We start from the raw sequence: 25674 nt of genomic DNA, 5'->3' as shown, positions 1-25674 counted from the left end.
AGTCTCGCCGGAGCTGCCCCGCCGCCACCGGCGTGCTCCGAAGGCACGGGCCGGGCGGAACTGCTGGAGGCGGGGCGGGACCCCCGTGTCCCGCGGCTGAAATAGGGGGAGGGCCCGGTTCGCTCTCAGCCCAGGTGGCCGCCGCCCGCCGAGCCTCCCGCCGAGCCGCGCCGCCTGCGAGGTAAGCGGCGGGGTCACCTCTGCCGGGGCTGCGGGCTCTGGGCGCTCGCCGCTGCTCGTCGGGAGGCTTTTCGGACCTGTTCCCCGTAGGGTGCCGGGGGTCCCGGCAGCAGAGCCCGACCCCCGTCCGCGCCGCCTCCCCGCGGCGGGCAGCGCGGTTCGGGAGGCGCTGGCAGCTGCGAGGGAAAAGTTTCCTCACGGAAAGGGGGCGGGTGGGGGAAGGCGGTGCCCGGCCGGGCGCTGCCTGTGGGCAGAAGGGGATCGGGAGACGGCTCGGCGCGGTTCGGCTTGAGGCGGATGGGAGACCCCCGGTAGGGCGCGGGGGAGCGGCGGCGGCGGCGGGTCCCCCGAGCGCCGGCAGGTTGTTCGCGGTGGGAAGGGGGGACGGGGGGACTGGGGGAAGCTCCCGGCAGAGCTCCGCGTCCCTCCGCGTTCCTTGCAGCCCGGCCGCCGGCCTGACCTTCACGAGGTGCCCCGCCGCCGGCCTCCCCGCAGTCGGCCTGCCGCCGCCCCGTCGCTGGGGGCTGCGGAGGCTTCCCCCCCCTCCCCTCCGGAGCCAGCGCCTCCGCTCCGCGGCGGGGACAGGGGCCCCTTTGTGCCGGATCCGTGTTGAGCCGCTTCCCACTCTGAAACCGGAGCCGCGGGCGCTGTGGCGGAGCGGGGGGGGGGGGGATAAAGCGGCTTCCCAGGACCCCCTGGGGGAAGGGGCCTCGCTGGGGCCCAGGCTCGGGGGGCTGCACCCTCTTGTCTTAGGGGGAACCGTGTCGTCGGTCTACGAGCCGGGGCTGCTGACGGGCGGAGCGAGGAGGACGGCAAACGGGACGGTCCTGGCCTTGCTCGTCCTTTTCTCCCTTCTGGCTGGCGGCAGCAGTCTTGGTGCGAGGGAGGGGAGAACGGGGTTTGGGGCAGGCCAAAAGGGTGCTGCTTGTGGCGGTTGTCGCCTGGCCCCTGGCAGTCTGCTGGGGTTACCGTGTCCTCTCCGGCGCAGGGCAGGAAAAAGCTGATGAACACGAAGGGTATTAGTGGGCCTGAACATCCAGTGCTTGAGAAGACAGTCTATGATTTGTCACTGCGCGCGGGAGGAGGGATCCGCGATCTCTGCGAAGCTATCGATAAGTCAAGGTAGCGTGGCCCAAACGCATTAACCAGTTTCACCACTTTCTGTGCCAACTATGTGTTCTTTGCTTGCTTCAGTTCTTCAGGCTTGCAGAAGGCTCGGAGCTTGGTGGTGAAGGGGAGGTTAGGTGACCACCTCCGGACATTTGCTCCTGGCCCTAGGAAGCAGTCTGGCCTTTTCGTTCACTCTTTAACCCTCCTTAACCAACTGGTGTTCCCTACTTCCTGAAACGGGAGGTGAGCCTCTCTCCCCTTCAGATCAACCACCGGTCTAATTCGCAGAAAGGAATTTCTGATATGATGGTAATTGATTGCAGTACAGAATCCTAGCAGAGCGTCCCACTCCACCCTGGAATTCAAATGTCACTGAGAAGTCACTAAGCCTTACGACGACTCAAGTCATTCTTGGTGCGTAATGGGAGCAGAATGCACAACTGCAGCGTGTGGGCTAAAATGACAGGGTCCAGATACTCCTCGCTCCAGGTGTGAGCTGGTCTCTGGGTGGAGTCGAAGTGGAGCTTCTCCCTGCGCATTGCATAACTGGGCACATTCTTTCGGGCAAGGATTCACCTTTCTGTGAAGTGCACAATGTGCTCTGTGTGAGACAGAGTCTGTTCTGCTTTGACAGTGTTTTGTGTTATTAATGGTATTTCACTGGAGGTTCCCTAAAATATTTACTAGATTGTCCTTCGAGTTGCAGCTTGGAACAGAATGAATGTGTGAACAGGATCAGCTGCTTGCTGCTTTCCCTATTCTGTGCCTGCTGTATTGTATTGCTTTATTGGCACTTTTTTTGTTTCTTTTGACCCGAGTTTGAGCTTCTCTGGCTTGCCTGCACTTGTTCAAGTGAAGATTGTCTTCTTCTGAAGCTGTAAAAAGCAGTAACTTCAGCATGTCAGCTATGTATAGGCTTGAGAACAACTGCCCACCTGGAACTCCATTATCAAATGTCAGTGAGTGAATAAGGATTGTGTGTAACAGGACTGTGCCAAAATGCCGCAGGTCCTTGGCAGACTGTGTGCGTAACCAAGTCATAAAAGCCTGAAAATCTTATAGACCCAAATTAATTTCTTCACAGGACAATGAGTGGTGCTTTTAGTCATTTTAGGTTATTGTGGATTATACAAGAGCTAGCCTGAATCTTCTGGGCTTTCCCTGGATGATCATGAGTTTCCAAAAAAAATATAAATAAATATATATGCACAGATATATCTCTTTTTTATTTCAACAATATAGTGACCGCAAAACTGTGAGAACATGGTCACCGCAGCAGGGGCAACATGAGCTTCTGTTAGAACTTGTGTGATATCACTGAGCATGGCAAATACTGTATATTCTTTATTCTGGCCATCTTGAGGGCTGGAGATTATTCAGTTGTTGTTTGAACTATTTGGTCTGTGTCATGGCTGGCATCCAGAGATTGAACTGGGGACCTCAAAAGCTAAAAGTATCTGCCTGTAGCCTGAGTGGAAAAAGCTATGCTCTTGATCAGGGAGCATTAATAAACTGCCTCTATTTTTGCCATCAGCTGATCAGTGATGTGTGAATTTGGGCTGCTCTTGAGAGTTCATGGGGAAATGCCTAAACAATAGGAGAACTGTTTAAGCCCTTTGAGGGACTCTTATCTTTTTAAAACAGACTTTCTGATCAGGCAACCTATTTTATCGCTTGTTACTCAGCATGATGGGTGTAGAGGGTACTGTGTGATGGGGAACTGTGTCAGATAGATAAAAAAAAAAAAGCCTTAATATCTTAGTCTAAGGCCTTAGTGAGTGGGACAGAAAACAGTGACTGCTGTATCTGGAAGTTTTCAGGAAGAATATGGGATTTTGCTCTTCGAAGAATAACAAAAGAACTTTGCATCCTTGGAGCAGTTGAGAAGCTGTTCAAGAGGTAGCTTTTTGCTGCTACCTTGCGGCATGGTGACTGACCACTGTAACATCCAAATGCACTCTGACTGACTGGGCACAAGTTTTTCTGGCAGAACAAAGTGTAATGTCAATGCAAAGAGCCTGGTGCATCCTCTGCTGTAACTATCAAGCTTTGTTTCAGTGACTGGTACATGAGTTTCATGTTCCTTTAAGCTGAAATGTGGGCTGAAGCTGGGCACTGCTATAAGACAATATGTGTGACTGGCATCCTAATCATATTTCAGCCTTCAGTGGTTTCTCGCCCCTATGAATGGCAGGATGGGAAGGAGCCTTTCAGACTTGTGATAGTTAGAATTTGTGTGTTAAATCTAGTGGTTGTCACTAGGCATTGTAGTTTGTTGAAGAGGCATGTGAGAGATCTCCATGGTACCGGGGGCCTGGATCCAGAGGCATCAGGCTTGTGGGGGATTTTATGCTCTCTTAGTAGGTGACTATGGTAGGACTCTGTTTATTGCAACCTGTCAGTAAATTTTTCCAGGCTAGAGGAGTTAGAATTGCTGCAGACAACCTGCAACTAATAGTGTTAGCAACTCTTCAGCCTCCTCAGTCCTGTCCATGCTATGAGCTTGCCCAAGCTGTGTCTCTTCTGTTTGCAGGAAGATATGGTACTTTCCTCCTGGGCTGCTGGCGACATGGTCAGTCTTTTCAGTCGCCTGTTGGTGACTGTCTGTTAGCAGCAACTTCTTCCTCTCCTTTAGTATCCCTGCTGCTGAGCCAAACCTCTCCAGCTCCTGAGAGCGCTGAGCTGTGTCAGCTGCAGCACTGCTGTATAGAGCTCCGAAGTAGGCTCGCTGCCTTGTCTCTGACATGGGCAAGAAGCTTTCATGGCGGATTAGGAGAAGATGCAGTATATTTCACTTCTTGAATGATTCTAGATATTTATTTTTGCTTCTTGGTGTTTTCAGTCAGCTCTTCCTTGTACTAGGGCTGCTGATCTGTGGAAACCTGTGTGAAAGCTTGCTTTTGACACCAGCAGGCTTCCACCCCAATGCAAGCAAAAAACTAGGATCTTGAGCTGTGGGATAAGAGCTGCTTCAGGAAACCACTGGGGGGAAATAAAGCCCACTGGATTGCTCTGTTCGTTCTTTTGTTTTCTGAAAAGCCTCCCAGTGTTCTTTCCTTGTGTGTCAGGTTGTCCTGAGGATCAGAAACTGGGATCATTGCTTTGGCCAATGGGCTGAGAAAGCAAATGACATTCCAGTGGTACTGAACAGTTAAAATCCATTCCATTATGTGTGCCCTTTGGGCTGACTGTCCCATTTGCTTGTGTTCTCCTGGAGTCTTGTGGATAATGCCTGGGATATGAAGTACTTCATATTAATAGTCCTGCGCTTCAGCTTGCGATCCAAAAATTGATTTGAAGAGGCGCTACTGATACCAAAGAGCAGATTCTTTGCAGGTAGTATGAAAGTAGATAAAAGTTGCTCCATTATCATTACATGATAATGAACTTCAAGAAGAATGTGTGAAGTATGAATATCTGTGGCACAGGCTGGTTCCTAATGGCTGCCCTACTTCAACCTTGTTATCTGTGTGTATCTCTTGGAAATAGGTCAGAAAGGCATGTGAGTATCTTTAGGAATGGGGTGCCTACAAAGTGATTGAATCTGCCAAACTCTTCTTGAACCAGGAGATGCTCAGAAGGGAATCTAAGTTCCTGAATGTTCTCTCCAATCCACAGAGCAAGCGATGCTTTCTTTTTACATGCCTGGTCCCATAAAAAGACTGTGCAAAATGACTCTGTGTACAAGCTGGTCTATAGTCCTGCCAGTTCATGTGGTACTGAAGTCTGCCTTACAGTTGCAGTTGTTCTTTATGTTGTTTAGATTTTGCTGCGAGGAAGCAATTGAGTAAACCTAGGTCTGATGAGAAAAGGGGAAAAAAGAGCCTTGCCATCAAAGTGGAGGAACTGACCACAATGTGGAACAGAAGCAATGGGTGCGATGCTTTACCTCATTCTTCTCCTTTACTGCAAGAGATGTCCTAGCACTCAATCGTACCTTATTCAGCTCTTACTTCAAAAAGTTGGTTGTACTCCCTTCTACAGCCTGTTTGGGACTCGAACTGTGCAGGGAACTGGATGAACTTCAGGAATGCCTTGATGATGATCTTCTCTCAGGTTCTTTTCTGCATTATGTGAATATTTTGAAAAGTATTCACATAATAAACACTTCTAGTTAATCAGCTTTTACCAAGTAAAACCAGAAACCTCTTTGATGGAACTAGAGATAAATGCAGTACTTTGAATTCACTGGCCATATAATTGCCACACAGTTGGTCTGAATGACAAAATACTTGCCAATGCTATCTCCCATTCCCCCTTCCTGAAAAGACAGCTAATGGAAAAGATAACTATTGGTAAAGTGAAGCCAGAAGTTGCAGAACTGCAGCTGGGTTAAAAAACTACTGTGACTTCCAAATGGGGGGAGGGGGCTGAGAAGGCTGATTGGAGGCATCTGGCTACTGTGCAGTCCAGTGAATCAAGAAACCACCAGAAGCTCACTGTTAGAATGGAGCTTACTGGCTTGTGGCTCCTCTAAAGGTTGCTTGATTGCATTGATTGCAGTCTGCTTCCTTAAGACTTAATGCATTCAAGTAAACTTGATCCCTGCTCTGGGGGTTGCAAGGTGATTCAATCACAGAAGGAGAATATTCCATTGACAGGGACTTACAGGAGTTTGCTTTTTTTGTTTTGGGGTTTTTTTTTTTCCCAAACACAGGAAACACCCCTGATCACCACCTTCCATTATTTCTCTCTTCTTTGCTCAGGATTGAATGAGGCTGGGGCGTCTTGTTCTGTTTGGATCACTGCTGTTCACATGAATATCTGAACAAAACAAACTTCTTTACTCAAAGCCTGGTTGGAAGTGGGTGGACTGGCTCAGCCTGCTATTGCAATGAGTTACCTTTACTAAGTTATAGGCAACTGTATTACAGGATGGACTATTGATCTTGTCTCGCCAGTCACCAAGTGCAGAAAAAACACAACCAGGTGAAATGTAGATTAAATCCTGGAAAAACTATCTGCATTCAGTGCAGATTGAGACTGCTCAGGAGGGGTATAATAGCTTTGGCTGGTCCTTTAAACACCTGTTTATTAGTGATTTAGGGAGAAATAGCTTCCAGTTGTTTGGGGTCCCTTCTGAATAAAAGGGAAGTGTTGATTGCATGTATTTGCTGGCAAGCTTGGTGTTTATTTGCAGAGACTGATGCAGCAGGGTAGGAAGTACCCTGGGAAGTACCCAGCATGGAAGCAAGCAAGTGAAGAGGCTCAGGGAGTGGGACAGTAGAGATTACAGGTTCTCAACACCCACGTGGGTTAACCTTGCCCTGAGAAAGGGGTAAGACAGGGAGTGTGAGAACTGGGAAGTGGGCATGCTGACTAGTGTGTGGAACAGGAGCTATGTTATTCACAGGGCTATAAGAAAGTAGGCTGGTGTAGTGCTGTTCCTGGTAGCTTGCATGTGTGTCTTTTTATTAAGCTGACCACTGCTCGTATTTGTAGCTGCCTGTTAAATATATAGACACAGCATACATTTCAAGATTATTCCAGCGACCATCTTGAATGTACCAAATGAACATGGTCTGTTGCCCTGTTAGAGTATGGTACCCCATGGTCCAGCACTGATTTCCTCCCTCCTTTAACTCTGTGGGTATTTGAGATGTTAATCAAATTTTTCATAGGAAGACCAACTGGGGAAAAAATAACACAGACCTTGATAGTCCAATACATTCCTTCATTAACAGTTTCATATTGTTTTGTTAACCAGGATAGATCTGTGTTCCTGTAATACTGAAGATCTCCTACATCGTACTGGAAAAGAAAGCAGAATTTTTCCTTTTCTTGGTGAAACAATTTCTGCCTGGTAAAGCTGTGTCAGTCAGATATCTTAACCCTTAGATCAGCAGCGATTTGTCGGTAGGAGCCTGTCCTGTAGTCTTGGCCTCTGAGAACCTGACAGGGAATAGCTAATAAATGTGGAAAGTGTTTCATTCTGAATGAACATTTTGAAAACAACTTGGGGTAATGCATAGGGGGATGTCTGTCTTCAGTATGTTAGCTTGTTCTGAATGTGAAAAAGACCAATATAAAGACGCTGTGGTCTGAAATGAGAGAGTAATGAAGCAGCATGTAGACTCAGGAGGTCAGCCCTTTAAGTGGAACAGGATCTTGTCTGTATTTTAGTACTTTGATATAATCATGGAGAATTTTGCTAGTGGACAGCCACATGATCTGTAGAGAATCATTGTCTGGGAGACAGGCTTCTGCTACAGGCTTGCATGTAGCTGAAGTGACCTTTGTGTGTAGTTACTGTTCTGCCTGATGTCTCTCTGACCTCTCCCTGGCTAGAGAAATCAGCTGAAATCTTGCTTGAAACTGAATTGGGCGGCCCTGGCAGTCTTCAGTCCTTAGGGAGCGGCTGGGAAACACTGGCTCTTAGTCCCTTTCCCAGTCAGGTGACTCTACCAAGGGTGTGACCACAGCAATAAGATAAATATCTCTAAGGGAAGTTTTGGAGGATCTTCATGTTACTTGGCATCTTCTCTAGCTGTACAGAAGAACTGGCCCTTCTTCAGAAAGGTGAGTACACCTTCAAATATCAGTCCTCCTATATAATAGCAGTGGAGAGCATGTTTACTGGGCATCATTACAGTCACTGGTTCAGACCTATTGGATGTGCACCTCCAGAGACGGTGAGGCTGGAAAGGACACCCTGTCCCATATCCCATTTTATTCTCTCTATCAGGGACCTTCCTAGCACCGCTGTACCAGCAGCAATCCAGTTCATTACACTGCTGGAGTCATGTGGAACCTCCTGGCTCCAGCTCCCTAGTTCCATTCTGACAACAAGTTAACAGGGAAAAAAAAAAAAAGTTTTTTCATATCTGTTGTTCTGTACGGGGAGGGGGGCTGCCATCCTTTTGGTATTTGGATTGTTCAGATTGAAATGTTTATTTGCAACCGACGCCAGAAGTGCCCTGCCATGGAAACAATACCTTCACCACCACTGCCTGCTATACAGAAAAGTGACTCTGGGAATCAGGCAAATTGGCTGCAAAAATCTGACATTGCTGCCTTGTGGTGTTAGTTGTTGTCTTGAGGTAGAACTGAGTTAGTAGCAGCCCATTCTTGATTAAAATTCTTGTTTAACTTGGCTTTAACACCTATATAGAAATCGGTCCATAATAAAAATGTACCTCCACTAAAGCCTCAGTTACTATTACTAGATAAATATAAGTCAACTTGTTCTTACGTGTGTCTGCATCCAGCATTTGCTGTTGCACTTGGGAAAGGGGAGACGAGTTGGGCAGAAGGCATTGCCTGGTGCAATGTACAAGCTCTGTTTCTGTGGATGAATTCCTGCAGGGCTGCATGCACCAGCCCTTTGAGCATTTTTAGAGTTCAGAGGCTTGTTCTTGGCAAACTTGGGAAAACAGTTGCCTACAAGGAGTCTCAGGAGGCAGTCGAGCAATGCACAGAAGTGATGCCTTGGGCATTTGGAGGCTGGAAGTACTGGAGTGTGGTGTAGAGGGGAGAGGGTCTCTCTGGTTTACCTGCCTTAGGGAAAGGTTTCTGAAGTGGGGAAGAGTGATTATTACTATTGGGTCTAGAATTTTTATTTGTGGATCAGGACCCTATTGTACTCATGTTGTGCAAACGTGAAACAAAAAGACATACTTTGTAGTGTGTTGCCAGATTCACACATGTTTTGAAAGAGAAGGTTTTAGCCTGACACCTTGGTCTGAGAGCAGGGATCTGTGGTCAAAGATGTGGGACTGACTGGAGCAGGGGTGAGATTAACAACATGGTTAAAGGTGGAAACAGCTCTGCCGTGACGAGCCCTTTGACATTTCCCTGAGTGGAGCTCAGTACCAGTGAGGCAGTTGTGAGCCACTCTACCTTTCTGCAGCTAAAGACCAAGAGCCATTTTTGGATAACTTAATAGGGAGTTGATAGCAGGTGTGACTTAATAACTATGTTGGTCATAAGTGAGAGCAGGTATTTGGGAGAAGGAGGGGAGTACCTTTTCTAATGGTACTAGCAGAAAGCATTGTAGTTCTGCAGAAATCTGATATGCGTAGTTCAGTTCACCTACCTGACGTTGCTGGTTGTAGTGGTGTCTCTGATGCCCTCATCCGTAATCCTGTGAAGGTGTGAAGTGAATAGAGCTGCAGTCACTCTCTCCTTCTTCAGAGACCTTGTCTTGCAGGAGCTGCAGTGAGGTCTCAAGTAGCTCTTAACTGTGAGAGCTGAAAGAGGAAGGCAGGGATAAACATTCCTTTGCCCTGCAAATATAATTTGCTAGATAGCTTCCTCTTAGCAGAGGTGGCAGTGGCATCAGAAGGAGTCTTGTATGTGGTGCTGACCCACATATAACTCTAGTTGACCCAATATTGCTAATACTGTACAGGCTCTGCCAGCCCTCCTGAATCATGTGGTGGCTCTTGCTCTATCACGCTGTCCACACGGTAGCCCTGTCATCTCTACTTTGCTGTACAACAACCTCTGGGCTTTGGGATATATGACTTAAGTATTTGTTCTTCCTGGCAAATTCAGGTTTTCCCTGGTCGCAAGGTCTTGGTGGCTCACAAGACATGCAATGTTTCAGGAATAACTAGGCATGAAGGGGTAGAGTGGCAATCTATTTGCTCTTCTAGGGCTCAGGGTGACAGCAGCAGCTGTTCTTCAGCCCCTGTGTGCAGTACTAAGTACCTTCCCTATGTCTGTATGCAGATCCAATTTGATCTGCTGACTGACATGGGCTCATGGAGTATGTGAAGTCCAGAAAAAGCCTGGCAGAAAAGGGTCCTCCTTGTTCTTTGACCTTTTTGCTTCTACCAGGCTAGATTTTTTTTTTTCTGGACTTCTATAAAGTCTATACAACTGCTATGGAAATATGTACTTGACTGGCTGCTACTCAGGTCATGGAGATTAGCCTGTAGAAATATTATACTACTTTACTGTATTCTCCCACCTAGCTACTGTGCTGATGACTACAGTATAGCCTTAAGCTGTGGGATACTTTCCCACATGATACTGTGGATGCTGAAAACTTACGTGGGTTCAAAAGCAGACTGGAGAAATTAGTGGAAGAGAAATCCATTGAGTGTTACTAAATTCATAGGTGCCACAACCAGCTCAGGAAGTTCCTGTCAACAAATGGTTAGAGGCTTGGAGAGCATGCAGGGAGGCATCATGTATGCTTGCTCTGTTCTCAAAGCAAGGGAAGGTATCTGCTTTTGGCTGCTGTCTACAGAGGCTATGAGAACCCTTAGTCTGATCCAGCACAGCTACTATTATATTTCAGAGCCTGTTGATCTTAGTGATAGTAAATCCAGTTATTTGGGTTTGTAACTCCTGAGAAAATAAGTACATATGACTCAAATTCTAATGTGCGAACTGCAGAAAGAATGGATTCATGGTTTTTTCTATATGTTTGGTTTTTGCTTGACTGTCCCTCAAATGAACAAGCACACTCTGACACACAACAGCTTTCCACATTAACCCCCAAATTCTAGCACTGTGTAGTCAGCCTGAATTGGAAACCAGAGGTGGAAGGCATGTTTGTGATTCATTGCTTCCTGATAAAGTGGGGATGGGGGTGTGGTGTGGAAAAAGTGATACAGCCTTCATGTGTCACACCTAATTGATCTATGTCTCATCAGGAGAAAGAAAGAAAGGGTCTGGGGCAGTTTTAAGTATACTTAACTGTTCATGAAGGTTTTTTAATCTTAGCAATTTCAGGAATGTGTAGTCTGGTTTTACTGGGGACCACTGGGAAGTCTTAGAAGGTTTATGATGACCTGTAACCTTTTATCCAGTGACCTGGATCATGCAAAAGTGTCCCAACTCTTCCCCTCCCACCCCTTCCTCACCAAAGGTCCCTAGTCTGCTTGCAATAACCCAGTCCACTTTTCTTTCCTTCCTTATCTTTTCCTACCTTCTTTCATTCCTTCTCAAAAATTGTCTTAATGTCTGGCTAAAAATCTCACTTCCAGGTTTTGCAGTTTCTGCTCTTGGCTGTATTAACTCAGTTGCCCTAATCTTCCAGCCTCAGGCAAGTGGATATCAGTGACAGAGAAGTTTTTTTTGCTTGTCTGTTTTTTAAGTAAATAGACTTTTGACATTGAAGTAAATCTTCAGGGAAGTGAATGTGAGGTAAACAAAAATGCCTCTTTCTGCCCTTGCTTCCCTTAGCCTCTGCAGGCCTTTTACTTCCCTTTCCTCTATGGAAAGTTGATGACAGTTACCTATACTATAATGGCAGAACAAAGTATTTCTGAGAATGTGATGGAGACAGCTCACAGAACCAAGGGACAAAAAAGCTCTGCTGGTAGAGAGCCACATCCTACCAGGGCAGTGCTAGGTGCTCTGCTACTAAAAGGCCTCTAGGCCTCTAGAACAGAATACGCATTCTTGTGAGGTTCTCTTTTTTTGTTTAAGTGTAGAGGTATCAAGTCCTTTGTCTTGTATATAAATCCCCTTCATCTTTAGTAAAAAGGGACTGCAGAAAGTGTATGTGTGTGTCCTTCCCTTTTTCTCCCAAAGCCAGCTATGTGTAAAAGTACGTGCAGCAGTGTGTGGAGGAGGCGGTGGGTTTTGCTAAACTGGACACTGTACAGTGATGGGGGGACCAGGCCCCACGTATGGTGCCTGGGCAGTGTGTTTATTTTAGGCCTTTCTGGCCCAAGCTGTTCCCTTTGCTCAGCTGTTGTGATGCTACCTTTCCCGAACAGTACTGTCATGCCGCCCCTGTGTTTCTATTTTAACTTTCTCTGGGGCTAGATCTTGTGACACAAGGATTTGGCATCCCTATTACGTGTTGGAACGTGACACCTGGAGGCACAGTGGCTGCAGCTGCTATATCAGAGGGTGTCCCTCCTAGGAGCTGGCAGAAGGGGGACACCCCTAGGGGTGTGATGCATCAGAACAGGCAGCATCCCTGCAAAGGAGCACCAGTGTCTAACCATGCCCATCTCTGTCTCCTCCAGTCTTTTTCACAGAGTTTGAAGAGCTTGGGACATACTTGCCTGCTGCCCACTGCTCCCCTGTGGCATCTCGCTTTCAGCTTTCAGGTATGTAGTTACTGGGGATAAGAGTAGAGTTGCGTGCCCTGGAGGCACATAAGATAGCTTTGCAGCCTACTGACAAATGGTAGGGAGGGAGGACAGGGACAGCTGGTGGCATGGGTGGAGGTATTCTTCAGGTTTCAAGGTTCGTGTACCTGAGTGTCACGTCCCATTTAACAACTTGCTTCAGTGACTGGAGTTCAGCACTTTCAGCCTTCTGGAGAAACCCAGAGGAACGGCATTGATGTACTTCGGACATTCTGCATGGGATGAGACTGGGAAACAGAGCCAAACTGTTTCCAGAAGAAGTGTAGGAAATTCCTGCACTCTATGTTGGGGTGCTTCACGGCGTGGCTCGTGCCACTGAGAAGGATTTGCAGGAGGTGGGAGATGTGGACTCGACCTAATCTTCTTCATCTCTGCTGTGTGCTCTGTGGGCTGGCAGAATGAGCAGATACCTCTCTGGGGTGTGAGGGAAGCTTTTTATAACTAGGAATGTGCAAGAGGAGAAGTGGCAGCAAAGGACATCTATGCTGCATTAACCCAGGCTTGCCTAGAATGGAGTGGGTTTGTGTGCGAGTGACTGGGCTTGGGCCTTTTTCCATTACTCCCTCTCTCATTCCTGCACAAGAGTAACGCTGAGCCTGTCCCCAAGGAATTCATAGTGTTGCACCATGTCACAAACAAACTGGCAGCACAGACTAGCACAGGGGAATGGGCAAAAGTTCTGAGACAACAGAGGATGAGATGAACCTTTTACCTTCTAGCCTAGATTTTGAGCCTAATGCAGTGAGAGAGTTGACTGTAATGAAAACACCAGCTCTACTGGGATGTTTCTAAGGAAGCAGTGCTGCTGGGTAACTGGCATGTGTGCTGCAGTGCCATTTGGCTGGGTATGCCCCAGCATGTTTCTGTAGTTCTGCTCAAGCCCAGCTCAGCTGGTGGGCAGTTTATAGTGCTCCTCCCCATTCAAGGCATGCCTGCCCGCTGACTGCTCAGCCTTGTTTTCTTCCAGCCAGTTGTTGTAATCCCGTAATCCTGAGTCATACTGGGAAGCTGGAGTCATCTCCGTTGACAGAAGACTTATTTGAAGGTCTTTCAAGGCAAACTTCAAATAGCTTTAGCTACCTCAGTTTATGTAGCTTTTGCTACCCTCTTGAGGACCTTGGTTAAGAAAGGAATCTCTGCAGATGTGTTTGGTGCTGCTGAAGGGTGTTGGATTCGCTATTTGTACAGCTGAGGTTTGGCAAGATTGTCTTCTACAACATCCTTTCCCAATGTGCTACAGGCCTGCCAAGGAGGCCATCTGTCTGCAGGGTGGGAGGAGGCAGGTTCAGTCCTGGGCATCCCTGCTGGATCTAGCCATCTGCTGCTGGAGGTGCAGTGATGCCAGTACTTGCCTGCAGGGCAGTAAGTTGGGCTTCTCCAGCTCCAAAAGTCATGGAGAACTGTGCTCTCTGCAAAGGCTCATCCAGTGCTATGTTAGAAATCACTTTTCTCTCTTCTCAGCTTAACTGAAATCTGCAAAAATTCTCTGCTGCAAGAAAACGGGGGCGATGTCATCAGAAGATGATGCTGGCGGGGAGGCTCCTGGGGGCAGTTTCTGGGAGGTAAGGAAGGATAATTGGAGTGTGAGGGAGGTAGGAATGTCTTCTCACCTCCCACCAGTGGAATTAGGGGGTTGAGTTTCAGGTTCCTGGGTGACATGTTGCTCTTGGGAAGTGGAAGGGAGGAACTGTGGGGAGGTTCAGTAACATGCTGTGTGTTACTGTAGGGAGGAGGTGACCCTTTCCTCCACAGATGCTGTGGAGTGAGAGTTCCTTGTTCAGCTGACACTGATCTGAGCTGTGAGAGGCAAGCAAAGCATCTCAGCTTCTTCCCTCCACTGCTGTGCCTGCCTGAGAGAGTGCCAGAGCTGCCTTCAGAAGGGCCTGTGCTCCCTCCCCATGCAATGATTGACCTGCTGCTGTCTGTTCTGAAGGAACATGAAAGTCAGTACAGTATAAAGGATGATGTTGTATAAAATTTCAGGCTGGAAACTACAGGCGGACAGTGAAGCGTGTGGATGATGGGTACCGGCTCTGCAATGACTTAATCTCCTGCTTCCAGGAGCGAGCCAAGATAGAGAAGAACTATGCCCAGCAGCTAACAGAGTGGTCCCGTAAATGGAGGACCAATGTGGAGAAAGGTAAAGTTGGCAGGTTGGACTGGGAAAAGGAAGCAATCATTGCACTCTCTTCCCTGAGTGCTGTCTCTTACTGGGGTAACACTGTTTCCTTGGGGGACAGGCTTCTCCAGGAATGAGGTGACTTTCTTGGGTGTCTTTTTTTTGTGTGTGTGCATCTGGTTTTGTAGCCAGTCCTCTGATTTGCTAAGAGAGGTGTTCTCTGCGTTATCAGGTGTTACAAAAAGATAATCTATTTGTTTAGTTTGGCAAGTCCTTGGGCAGTCCAAGTCTTAAATCAAGCTGCAGACCTCCCTTTTTAAGGATGGCTTGGCTGTCTCTCCTTCTCCTCCAGTCAGAGAATAACTACTAATGCTGTGATTTAGTGACAGTGGGCTCAAACTGATAGCCTATCAAAAGTAATGGGAAACAGTGAGACAGATGCCCCAAAGGACCTACTGTCTGTGAAGCAGAAGCTTAGCCTAAGTCATGAACTAGTGTTGCTATGTGTCCTGAAGCTCAGGCCAGAACTGTGAAGATAATTTTCTACAGAAACCTTCTCCTAGCTGGCACCATCTGGGACAGCTAAGGCTGCCCAAAAGAAATGCCCGTCCAGGCAGCTGTAACAGCCAGTCTAGATGCTGCCTGTTGGTAGTGTGTGGAGACCAGTCAATGCTGACTTGTGTGATGGGGGAGAGTTAAGGAAGTGACTCCATACCAATGTGTGTAGGAGGAAAAGAATCTGCATTTCCTTCTGTGGGCAGGAGGTGTAAGAGCCTCTCTGGTGCTTGTTCCTGCAGGTCCACAGTATGGTACTCTGGAGAAGGCCTGGCATGCCTTTCTGACAGCTGCAGACAAACTGAGTGAAATTCACTTAGATGTCCGGAACCACCTGGCTGGTGAAGACTCAGATAAGATCAAGGCCTGGCAGAAGGAGGCCTACCACAAGCAGATGATTGGAGGCTTCAAGGAGACAAAGGAGGCAGAGGATGGCTTCCGCAAGGCCCAGAAACCCTGGGTGAAGAAGATGAAAGACGTAAGCAAAGTGTGAATAGGGAAGGAGGGATAAGGGCAGTTGAGCTGGCTGCCTGATTCTGAGAGCCACTGCGCAAACTGGGTTTAGTCACAGTAGCAGAGAATGTCAGAGAGGGAGGGATGTCTTGATGGTCTCTTGTTCTTGGTGGTTTTGTAGCTTCCTTCCCATGTGGGAAGGCTCTGGTAACAGGCTCTGTATTCCTGCACAGCAGGTGAGCACTGAAAAAGAGATCATTCGGAGGTACCTCTTCCCTTTGGAACACGGTTTACTAAATGCCAAATTGGCATTCCTATTAGGTTGACCTGAAACAATTGCTGCTGACTGTATCAAATGTTAACATGCCCTCTCTGAGTAATGGAGATCAACGTGGTCAGGATCACGGCTTTCTTTGCATCTTCCTCCTACAGGTAGAGACTTCCAAGAAAAACTATCATGCAGCCCGGAAGGAGGAGAAGACAGCCCAAACAAGGGAGAACCATGCCAAGGCAGACTCATCTGTCTCACAGGAACAATTACGCAAGTTGCAGGAGCGTGTAGAGAAGTGCGCTCAGGAGGCTGAGAAGGTGAGTGTGTGTTACATGGATGTGGGTCACAAGGATACTCCTCTTGAGGAAAAAGCACTGGTTGTAATGTCACTCAGTGAAATGGCTCCTTGCTGAAGCCTGTAAGAAGGTGTGACATCCCATTGTCTGAGGTGTTAGGAAGTTAGACTGAGACTTCAGTAACTTAAGACTAAGGTCTCTCTATCTTTGGTGTTGGGTAAGATCTAACTTATAAGTAAATTAATAAAATAAAAAAAAAAGTAGGGGATTTGGTGCAGGCGGTGGGAGCTACAGAGCTGAAGACTTGGCTACCAAAAGTGGCTGGTTTGCCTGCCCACAAGAGTGAAAATGTGGAAGGTCCTCTATGGAAGAGAGTGGCAAGGAAGAACAAGGAACTTGCAAGAATATTAGGAGAACAATGGACTGGGACACCAGCTGTGGGATTTTGTCTTTCTGTGGTGTACTTGTTCAGCAGTGCAGGGGGAAAAAACTTGTCAGTCCCAAGCCAGAGCAGGGGGAGTGTCACTGGTTTGACATCAAGGCAACAGATCTCACCATTGCTGTCCTCCTGGGTTGATACAGTGCAAGGATCAATATGAGAAGATGCTGGAAGAGCTGAACCGCTACAATCCCCGCTACATGGAAGACATGGAGCAAGTGTTTGAAGGCTGTCAGGAAGCAGAGTGCAAGCGATTGTGCTTCTTTAAGGAGATGTTCCTGAATCTGCACCAGCATCTCAATCTCTCCACCAGTGAAAGGTACCAGCCCTGACACAGGAGGGAATTCTGCCAGCCTGGGGTGCCCTGGGCTCTGGGGAGGGGTGCCAGTTCTGGTGTCTGTGAAAGGGAACTAACTGCCTGCTTGCATCTCCCAGGTCTTGCTCCTTCCCCTTCCAAGTGTGTCTTAGAACTGGCATTTCATCCCTTTAGACTGACCAGTGCTGGTGTGTCAGATCTTGGACAGTGTCAGGCTCCCCAGAGAGGATTATTTCTGCCTCTGAAGCCTTCCTCTTCCACTACTGTCCAGTACTGTCCTGTGGGTGTGTTTCTATTCTATGAAATGCCTCCATGTTGCTATATGTAATCCCAGTCTGAGGAATGCAGCTCTGTTGCCTTCTAGTATCTATAACTATTACACCCATACACCCTGAGTAAAGAGACCTTTTGTGAGATAATGGTAACTGTAAGTTGCCCTTAAGTAGGGGTTACACAGGGGAAATAGGTGCAGCCAAAAATCTTCTGTGCTCCTATACTTTTAAGGTGGAGGCAACAAATCTGAGCCACCTCCTGTCTGTTTAAGAATGTGCCAGGCTCTTTCAATGCTCACTTGATGAGCTGTGCTGAGAGCTAGCAGTTGTTAGTGACTGCTGCACCAAACAAGCCTGTCCTGTTTGCCAGGCTGACCCTTCTGTAAGGGTGGCTCTGTTTTCATAGGGCTGAACCAGTTGCTGCTCTAGCATCCTTAATCCTGTGGGACTTTGGATGCTTTGTAATTGTGCATGAGGTTATGTTCTTCCTTCCTGCTTGGCTTTTGGGAAACTGCTGAGGGACTTGGTTACTGGTGGTTTTGTCTGTTCCTGGTCGTAGCTTTCATGCGTTGTATCGAGATCTCTACCAAGTCATCATGGCTGCAGACAACCAGGAGGATCTGAAGTGGTGGCGCAATACTCATGGACCAGGCATGGCGATGAATTGGCCTCAGTTTGAGGTGATGTAGCATTCTAGAGTTTATTATTACTATTTCCAAACATTTAGCTGCTTTACTGAAATTGGTGGATTGCTAATCTTGTGTTGGAAAGACCATGTCTTTGCTTGGCAGGCTCAGGATGTTAGGCTCTTCCAAAATTTTTTTGTTGTCTTGCAAGCTCTCTGGTGCCCAGAGAGACACATGCAACCCTGTCAAACTGCAAATACTCCAGCCATCCAGCTGCAAGGTCAAAGAATAGGAGCTGGTGCTGAGGGCATTGGGACGAGTTCCTGTTATCATTTTTGCACAGCCCTTCTTGTTGCACATTGGGATTCAACAGGAGCGAGCCTGCTGTGCCAGCAAGGCCATTTGGCTGACCAGCCTAGCCACAACTGAAGTATGACCTGGTGTTCTGTCTTTCTGTATTAGTCAGAAAAGATGCACAGAGCTTTTGTATCCAAGTGGCTTGATGGTATTACTGCTTTTCCCGGAACAGGAATGGTCCCTTGAAACACAGCGGGCAATTACCAAGAAGGAGAAGAGTGGCAAGATGGCTGACGACGTCACACTGACGAGCATTTTGCCTACACGGGATGGTGTTGTCTCACAGACCCCTCTGCAGACAAGGCGAAGGTAAGGGCTGAAGTCTGGGATACATCAAGTTAGGAAAAGTACAGTCCTGCCTAGGGTCACGAATGAGTTGGATTGATAGGAGTGATCTTTTCCTTAACTTCCTGTCTCTTGCCCATGGCCTTGCCCATGCCACTCTAGAAGAGACAGGGTAGATAAAGGGGTTTAGGGTAGCTGCTTTTTTTTCTAGTATGTACTGCCTCACAAGGTGCCTGCCTTGTAAAAATCCTTCTAGTGATAAGGTTTGGCCTGGTCAGACTAATGCTGTGTGATATTCTGGCATGCATTTCCCCAATTCTTCCTCCCAGTCAGGGTGATGAGAGTTGGGAACTGGCAGCTTTGCCAGTTAGCTACACTGTTTCCTAAATGCAGGCACCAGATTTGTTGTTTGGGTTTTTTTTATTATTTTTTTTTTTTTACTACTCCCGGGCATGGTGCTCAGTACTACCTGACAAGTCTGGGTGTAGCTGCTTCCCTTGCCAGGAAGCAAGCTGGAGAATAGGGAGAGGCTGAAGAGACTCATGTCCTACAGTTCCAGTAGTATCCTGCTTTAAAAGGTGAACTCTAGCCTAAATGAACTGGGCAGAAAAGAATCACAATATAGAGATGTCTCAAGGCCATTACTGTATTTCATAGTCTATTGGATTCAGGGGCCCTATTTGCCAATCTACAGGTTTTCTTACCAAGAGGAGCAGAACAGCCTCTTCTGTGACAGCCTGAGGGCACCCACCCACATGAAGTTAGTACAGAACATAGCCACTTCAGGGGTTTTTGGGTTCCAGGTGCCTATCCTCTGTTGCTCTTCCCCTCTGCTCTTTTTCCTGACTTGGAAAACAGCATTCCAGACATCTCTTTGGGATGGGAGGCATGGCTTTTCCCATCTGTCTTATTCTTGGCTGGAATAACTCTGGACATAGCTGGGCTCTCCAGTTAGGACTGGCCGGCCTTGTGTGAGAGGGTCTGCTAGAGTAGGATGAGGTCACAAAGAATGTGCATGTGTGAAAATACTTTGAGAAAGAGTTACCCTCCTGGCCCTCAGGGCTCTAATGCTGGGATGCTTTCAACCATATCTAGTATCTCCTGGGATCTCTCCTCCTTCTTCATCCTCACTTGGCTGTTGGGCCTCTTGCACCTCATTCTATAGCACAGCAGTCTCAGGGGGAGTCAGGGTGGTGCATGATTCAGGAGGAGGTGGGTGAGAGATGAGTCTACTAACAACCTTCTTGTCCCCTCTCTCCCTCCACATACAAAGCGGAGGGAAGGAAGATATTTCGGAGTGGTCAGATGAGGACACTCCCAAGAAGTGCCTGGATGCCAACGGGCATGAGGAGGACATAAAGGTACCAGGTGTACGGGTACGAGCGCTGTATGATTACACAGGACAGGAGGCTGATGAGCTGAGCTTTAAAGCAGGTACAGAAGCACTAATCTCTTACTAACCTTTTGTTGTCCTCACTCAGGCTGACTGAATGATGGAAACACTCTTTAAGAACTGGATGTCCCCTTGAAAAACTGATACTTATTCTTCTTCCCCTGGCCTGACCCATTGCCAGCTCCTCTGAGGTGGATGATACACTGGGAAGTCCAACTTGTTCTAGACTAAGGGACAGTAAGGCCACATAAAAAGAGACTGCCTAGGCCTTGGTCACAGGGTAGGGTGAGCAGACCCCAAGTGGTAAAACAGATCCTTCCTGCCTCCTAAGGCATTTATTCTGCGTTGTATCTTGAGACTTTATTAAATGCTCCTCCCTTGTGCCATTGATACGGAAATTATATAGGTGGTCTGGATTGTCCTTTGATGTAACCAGAAGATAAATGTTTTGGGAGAAAGCTCAGCTGACTGACATGCACTACTGAAAGCAGAGTTCAACTGACAAAAAACAGCTATGCAAACTGTTGCTCAAAATGGGTATCTTGAGAGTGGAGATCCTGGCTCACAGCAGAGGATTGAGTGAGAGAGAATGCTGGAGCAAACAGACCCTTCCCCTTTTCTTCCTTCAGTTAAATTTAGTTTGCATGTGACATCTTCTCCAGCTCCAAGAGGACATCTGGATCTTGAGAGTGTATCTTATCTTGCTTGTTTTGAGTCTTACATGGTATCTCTGTGCTATACATGTCCAAAATACACCTGTTTTTAAAAGGTACTGAGGTCCTTCAGTAGCAGGGGCTTGTGCCTGAGGCCAGTATCTATGCTGCAGCATTACCATACTGGTAAACTTCCTAACACTAACTTGTTGCTTTAAAATATCTTACAATATGCATGCTCTAGAACTTGACTCTTTGCTCTCTTTTTCCACCCAGCAGCTATAATGAGGCATGACTGGTTAGCTTTAGTCATCCCCTTTTTGAATCTGCTCTGTGCAACATGCACCAGTAGGGCTTAAGCTTAACAGCATATGATGTTCTTTTCTGAGCCTCTGCCAGTGTGGGGTGTGCCTATTGATGCAGTCAGACCTCCCTCTCTGGCAGTAGTATGACCTTGTACTGGTAGAGAAGGGGACCTTTCTGCCCTTTCCCAAAGTAGATGTGGAAATGTTAAAAGCCTTTCCTGGTCATAGTCTGAGAAATGAGTTGATTCTATGCCTTGCTGGCCAAACCAGACACTCCCATCATGGCATAGTCATTTTGGGTCCTAACAGCCAGAGCTTAGCAGCCTCTTACATTTCCTTCCCACCTTGCTACAGAGGAGCCACTAAGAAAGAAATCTCTTGAGATTGTTCTGATCTGTCTGGCTTTAAGCATGTTCCTCTAGCGGGGAGGAAAGCAGGCAGAAATACAGGGCACAAAAATATTTCTGATGTTGAACAGCAGAAGTGAAGGTCTGTCTCTAAGTTCCTTGGCCTAGGGGATGGTGCTGAGAACAGATACTGAAGAGGTCAGTAACTCTGGCTTTAAACTGTGCAGTATGATACAGAATGTGATAAGGGGAGAAAAGTGTGGTGATTCAGACCAATAGGTCTTTTTATGAACTCTTCTGAGGCAGGGAAAAATGCCATGCTACCTTTCTCAAGGCTGCTTCCTAATGACTGTTTTTGCTTTTAGGTGAAGAACTAATGAAGATTAGTGAGGAAGATGAGCAGGGCTGGTGCAAGGGCCGGCTTCTCACCGGCCAAGTTGGACTCTATCCTGCTAACTATGTTGAGAAGGTTGGATCATGATTGCTACTGCCCTGCTAGTGTCTCACAGCCATACCAGCATCTCCTGCAGAGGTCACTGGGTCACTGCTGGCCCCAATCCACCTTTGCAGCATATCTAGCAACTTCTGGACTTTGAGGGCACGTATTCCATGTAACTAATGCTTCATTTTAAACGCCTAGACCTGTAGGGATTTTCTAATAAATAAACAAGGATGAGTAAAGACTTCTCTGACTGTGAGCACTATAGGAGCGCAGAAGGGAACAGATCTTCATGATGTGCACTCAGTGAAAGGAGATAAGTGACACATGCAACTCTTCAAAACAGAGAAGGCAGACTTCCTTGGCTTCAATGCACATGCATCCATAGGGTGGTGGGGTCTGCCCTCCCCCCAGGCTTCCTGTTCAGGGAAGTTTGGATGTGCAGGGTAATAGGGAACTTCTAGTATTGCTTCCCCTTTTTGGCTCAATCAAGCTGACTGGCAGAAATCTATTTATTCTCCCCCATCTTTCAGAAGTTTTCACTATCATTCACCTGCAGGCTTGTTGGCTCCCCTGTTAAGGCAGCTGGTATAAGTGATACAGCTTCAACAGCCTGGATGTACCTTCCCACTGCCCTCAGATTTATTGAGCTAACACCAGGAATGAATGATAGTATAGCTTGGGGACAGGAGAAAGAGGCTTCTGTCTTGCATGATGTGGCTGTTCAGGTTAACAAGTCATGAACAGAACTATCTGGCAGCAGGTCGGAGTTGACTGAACATTCCTTGAGCTAGAATAGGCCTTGACACACAGTGAAGGCTGGTATTAACAAAAAGAGTGACATTCCACTCCTGTTCTGCTTAGGACCCCTAAATGGACTAGTATGTGTTGGGGTTTCTAATGCTTCTAGATTGTTTTGGCTATACCTCTCTTCTTCATGAACACTGCACAGCAGAGACCCTCTTTTTCCTTCTCCTACATATTCTTGACTTACACATGCTAGAAGTGCACTCCCTGCTTTGCCAAAGACCCCCACACTGTGATTAAAGGGTAGCAGAGTGTGGAAGCTACCTACTGGCTGGCACAACATTAGCTATAGAGGGAAAATTCTTCTGGTCCTGAATTGCTGCAGGTGTACTTATGCCCAGTTGCTAAGTGCCATTCAGCAGGGAGGACCTATCAGACCTCTATATAGCCTGTCTTTCTGCCCTTGAAAGCCTCTGAGGCTGCTGAGACAAAGTGGGGTCCTTATCCTAGTGCTCTGCATATTCAAACGTGAGGACTGATGGACATGTTCCATATAGGATAAGCCTAAGAGCTTGAGGGAACAAACACCCCAAAAGCTACCTTTTTTGGAAAAACAAAAGAAAAATAAACAATTGTTTTAAAATGGTATACTTACTACATCTGTTTGAAACTGTTGTTGAGAGGCATGGTGAGTTTGTAGTAGCCTGCTGTAGTGAAATTCTTATTCTGGGTTAGCACATGTGAGGAACTTGGTTAAGTCAGACTCACAAAACTCAGTCAAAGCCTCCACCAGCCACACTGGGGTGAACTGTGGTTTGGAAAAGGGGTAATACAGATAAAGAAGTCTGAAGTCATAGGAGACCATTTGGGATTAAACGACCACAGAATTAACACCAGCTAGTTGAACCAAAATGGATGTTTAACAAGTGTAGACTGAAAAGGAGGTAGGGATGGACAGATTAAAACACTGCTGACTTACAAAAGATAAAGCATCACAAACATCTTGTTGCCTGCCTGTCAGACAGAGCAGAAGTTAAACTTTTTACAGCACGCTGAATGCCTTGAAATGTAGTCTGTCACGGACAAAGAGATCTGAGACTAATGCTGTTTAGCGCTTTTGTGAGACCACAGAAATGCATCAGCTCATGAGAGGTCTTGCTCGAAGTATCCCTAGCACTGTACTTTATGAATGGGGGGAGAGGGGTGCAAACCAAAAGAACAAGGGAAAAGCATTTTGTTCTGAATCAGTAATGTCCTTTCTCAAGAAAAGAAAAAGTATTCCCAAAAGGCAGTTAAAGATCTAAGCAACAGACATTTAAAACACCTGGATTTAACTATGAATTTACCTATTATTCTAGGTCCAATATTTGAAGAAACCTCTAAGCTTATGCCATGTAATTAGAGGTGTTGGTGTACAAGTACTTGGATTTATTTAAAGATCTAGTCTCTGCTTTCAGTAGTATGTCCTAGGGAAAGTATCATCAGTGTTGTACTGCAATTACAAGTGTTCCACTTGCTGACCCACAACTGAATGATTTGTTGTTGCTTTGTCCTAACGCACATGAACGTGAAGAGAGCGCACTTGCCAGGCTTGTGAGATAACAGAGACAAAAACAGTCAGGGATAAAATTACCTGAAATGTGCTATAATGAATACTGAAATTTACCTGGATATTTTCAAACACTAATGCTAGCCTTTTGTGTAAGGTCAAAAAATTGTAGAAGGGAGTTATGAAGGATAACATGGAGGCTTGACTTCAATTCTTCTTCAGCGTTCTAGTCAGGCTATAATTAGGGATGGAGTGAGGTGTGGCCAGAACCTGCTATGAGGACACAAATGTCCAGCAGACAGGACCTCTGATTACAGTACAAACAACCTGAAATTCCACAGGACAAAGTCTGAACAGACTTGTTTGTCCTAGGAAAACACGACCACCTGATCATAATGAGCTACTTGAAGGCTTCCAGAAATAGTGACATACTGCAGCTTATGTGAACAAGTCCCCTAAAGGAATGTTTGCACATCAGAAATTCGTGCCAAGAGCTGAAGTAATGGACAAGAGACAACGCACTGAGAACGAAGAATTGCTTGGCTGGACTGTACCTCAAATTTTGGCATGGCACTTAGTCCTGGCTACCCAAAACCAAATGGATTAGTAAAAGAGAGCCTGTGTAGTAAAGAACCATCTGGAGAGGAAAAAAAAACCCAAACACATCTAATGATCTTATATTAAACTAATAGCTCTGCCTGGAGACGTAGTTTTCCATAGAAGTAAATGAGGTTTTGTTAACCACAAAGGCTCTAGTTGAAACTTGTCATCCGTGCCAAAAGTTTTGTGTGTGAACAGAGAGATGCACACATGAACTAATTGCTCTGCCTGAATTCCAGAAGGCCAGCAAAGCCTATACTTCCCCCATAGCTTCTGTAAAAACATACAGATGCGCCTCTGTGCCTGATGGGCAACAGTGGAAACATTATCTAGTCATGTTTTATTTTTTTAATAAAGCCACTCCTTGTGGAAAGCTTGTATACATCTGTGGTTGGTAGATAATTAATTTGGTTCTGACATCATCCTGGAAAATAATTTCTGAAGTATCATGCAAAGCTTGGATTTCCTGTTGATCATGAATTTTCTAGGAAGAGGAAGTTAAAAGATTCTCTATGACAGATCACACCCATTTCCCCAAAGCAGCAGCTGAGCTTGCTCAACCTATTAATGATGTTTCTGCCCCGTAGGCAAAATCTGGGTTGCAGAGCCCACAGGACAGCTGTGCTCTCTGATGGCAGCTGGGAGTTGTGGTTAGGTTCTAACTCTTTGGCACTCCCATAGCCCTGTGTGGAGCTTGGGGCCGTTGGTGCTTCAGTTTACTTTCCATCCCACTTCCCCATCCCTTGAGTCCTTGTTGTGGCTGTTGTGCTCGGCACGAAGTGCTGAGGCAGGTGCAGGTATGTGGCAATCCTGCAGGGACACCCCTCAGAGCTCTTACAAACTGTCCTGCACTCCCTTTGCTCCTGCCCTGTTTGCAGATCCAGCCCAAGGCCACAGCTGTGCAGAGCTCAGCTCTGCTATTTCAGGCAGGTTCTCCCCGACAGCAGTGCAGGCCATGCATAAACTGGGGCTGCCTCAGTTGCATTTCTAGAGCTGCCAGCATTACGCTTATGGGCAGCAGGCTGCAAAATTCCCCTGTGCTTGTGAAGAAAGCTGGTGCTGGAGTTAAAATGGGCTTGCTCCGCTCGGACCAGTAGGTGATTGTTTCTAGGGTAAATGCACAGAGACTGGCTGCAGACTGGTCAGGGGGCTGAACCTGAGACAAAGCCAGTGCCAAAAACTCCATCTTGACCCATGGAAATGTGATTGGAAAATACCGACTACAGGCTGGCGGGAAAGGTTGTGCGAAACAAGCAAGAATAGTAAGGCTCCGTGATATGAGGCAAAGTCTTCAGAGGGACCTTG

General features: G+C 46.9%; 1 protein-coding gene across 6 annotated transcripts; it reads left to right on the top strand.

The window, feature by feature from the left end:
- Nucleotides 1-24751, top strand: PACSIN3 (protein kinase C and casein kinase substrate in neurons 3). 6 transcript variants are annotated; one of them, XM_075030833.1, is made up of 11 exons: nt 1-181; nt 12222-12305; nt 13809-13909; nt 14331-14487; nt 15264-15499; nt 15907-16062; nt 16624-16799; nt 17628-17748; nt 18224-18360; nt 19610-19770; nt 21400-24751. In XM_075030833.1, the coding sequence occupies exons 3-11, from the start codon at nt 13856-13858 to the stop codon at nt 21513-21515; spliced, it is 1314 nt and encodes a 437-aa protein (XP_074886934.1). In that variant the 5' UTR covers nt 1-181; nt 12222-12305; nt 13809-13855; the 3' UTR covers nt 21516-24751. The 6 variants fall into 6 exon arrangements, with proteins under 6 accessions (XP_074886934.1, XP_074886938.1, XP_074886935.1 ...); XM_075030837.1 differs by having other exon boundaries at nt 175-193; XM_075030834.1 differs by lacking the exon at nt 1-181 and adding an exon at nt 397-491.
- Nucleotides 24752-25674: the final 923 nt, after the last annotated feature.

Source organism: Buteo buteo, chromosome 6 (genome assembly GCF_964188355.1).
Source record: "Buteo buteo chromosome 6, bButBut1.hap1.1, whole genome shotgun sequence".
In the NCBI taxonomy this organism is placed as follows: Eukaryota; Metazoa; Chordata; class Aves; order Accipitriformes; family Accipitridae; genus Buteo; species Buteo buteo.
The sequence above is the reverse complement of the archived record's forward strand: the minus strand, read 5'-3'. Positions and strand labels throughout refer to the sequence as shown.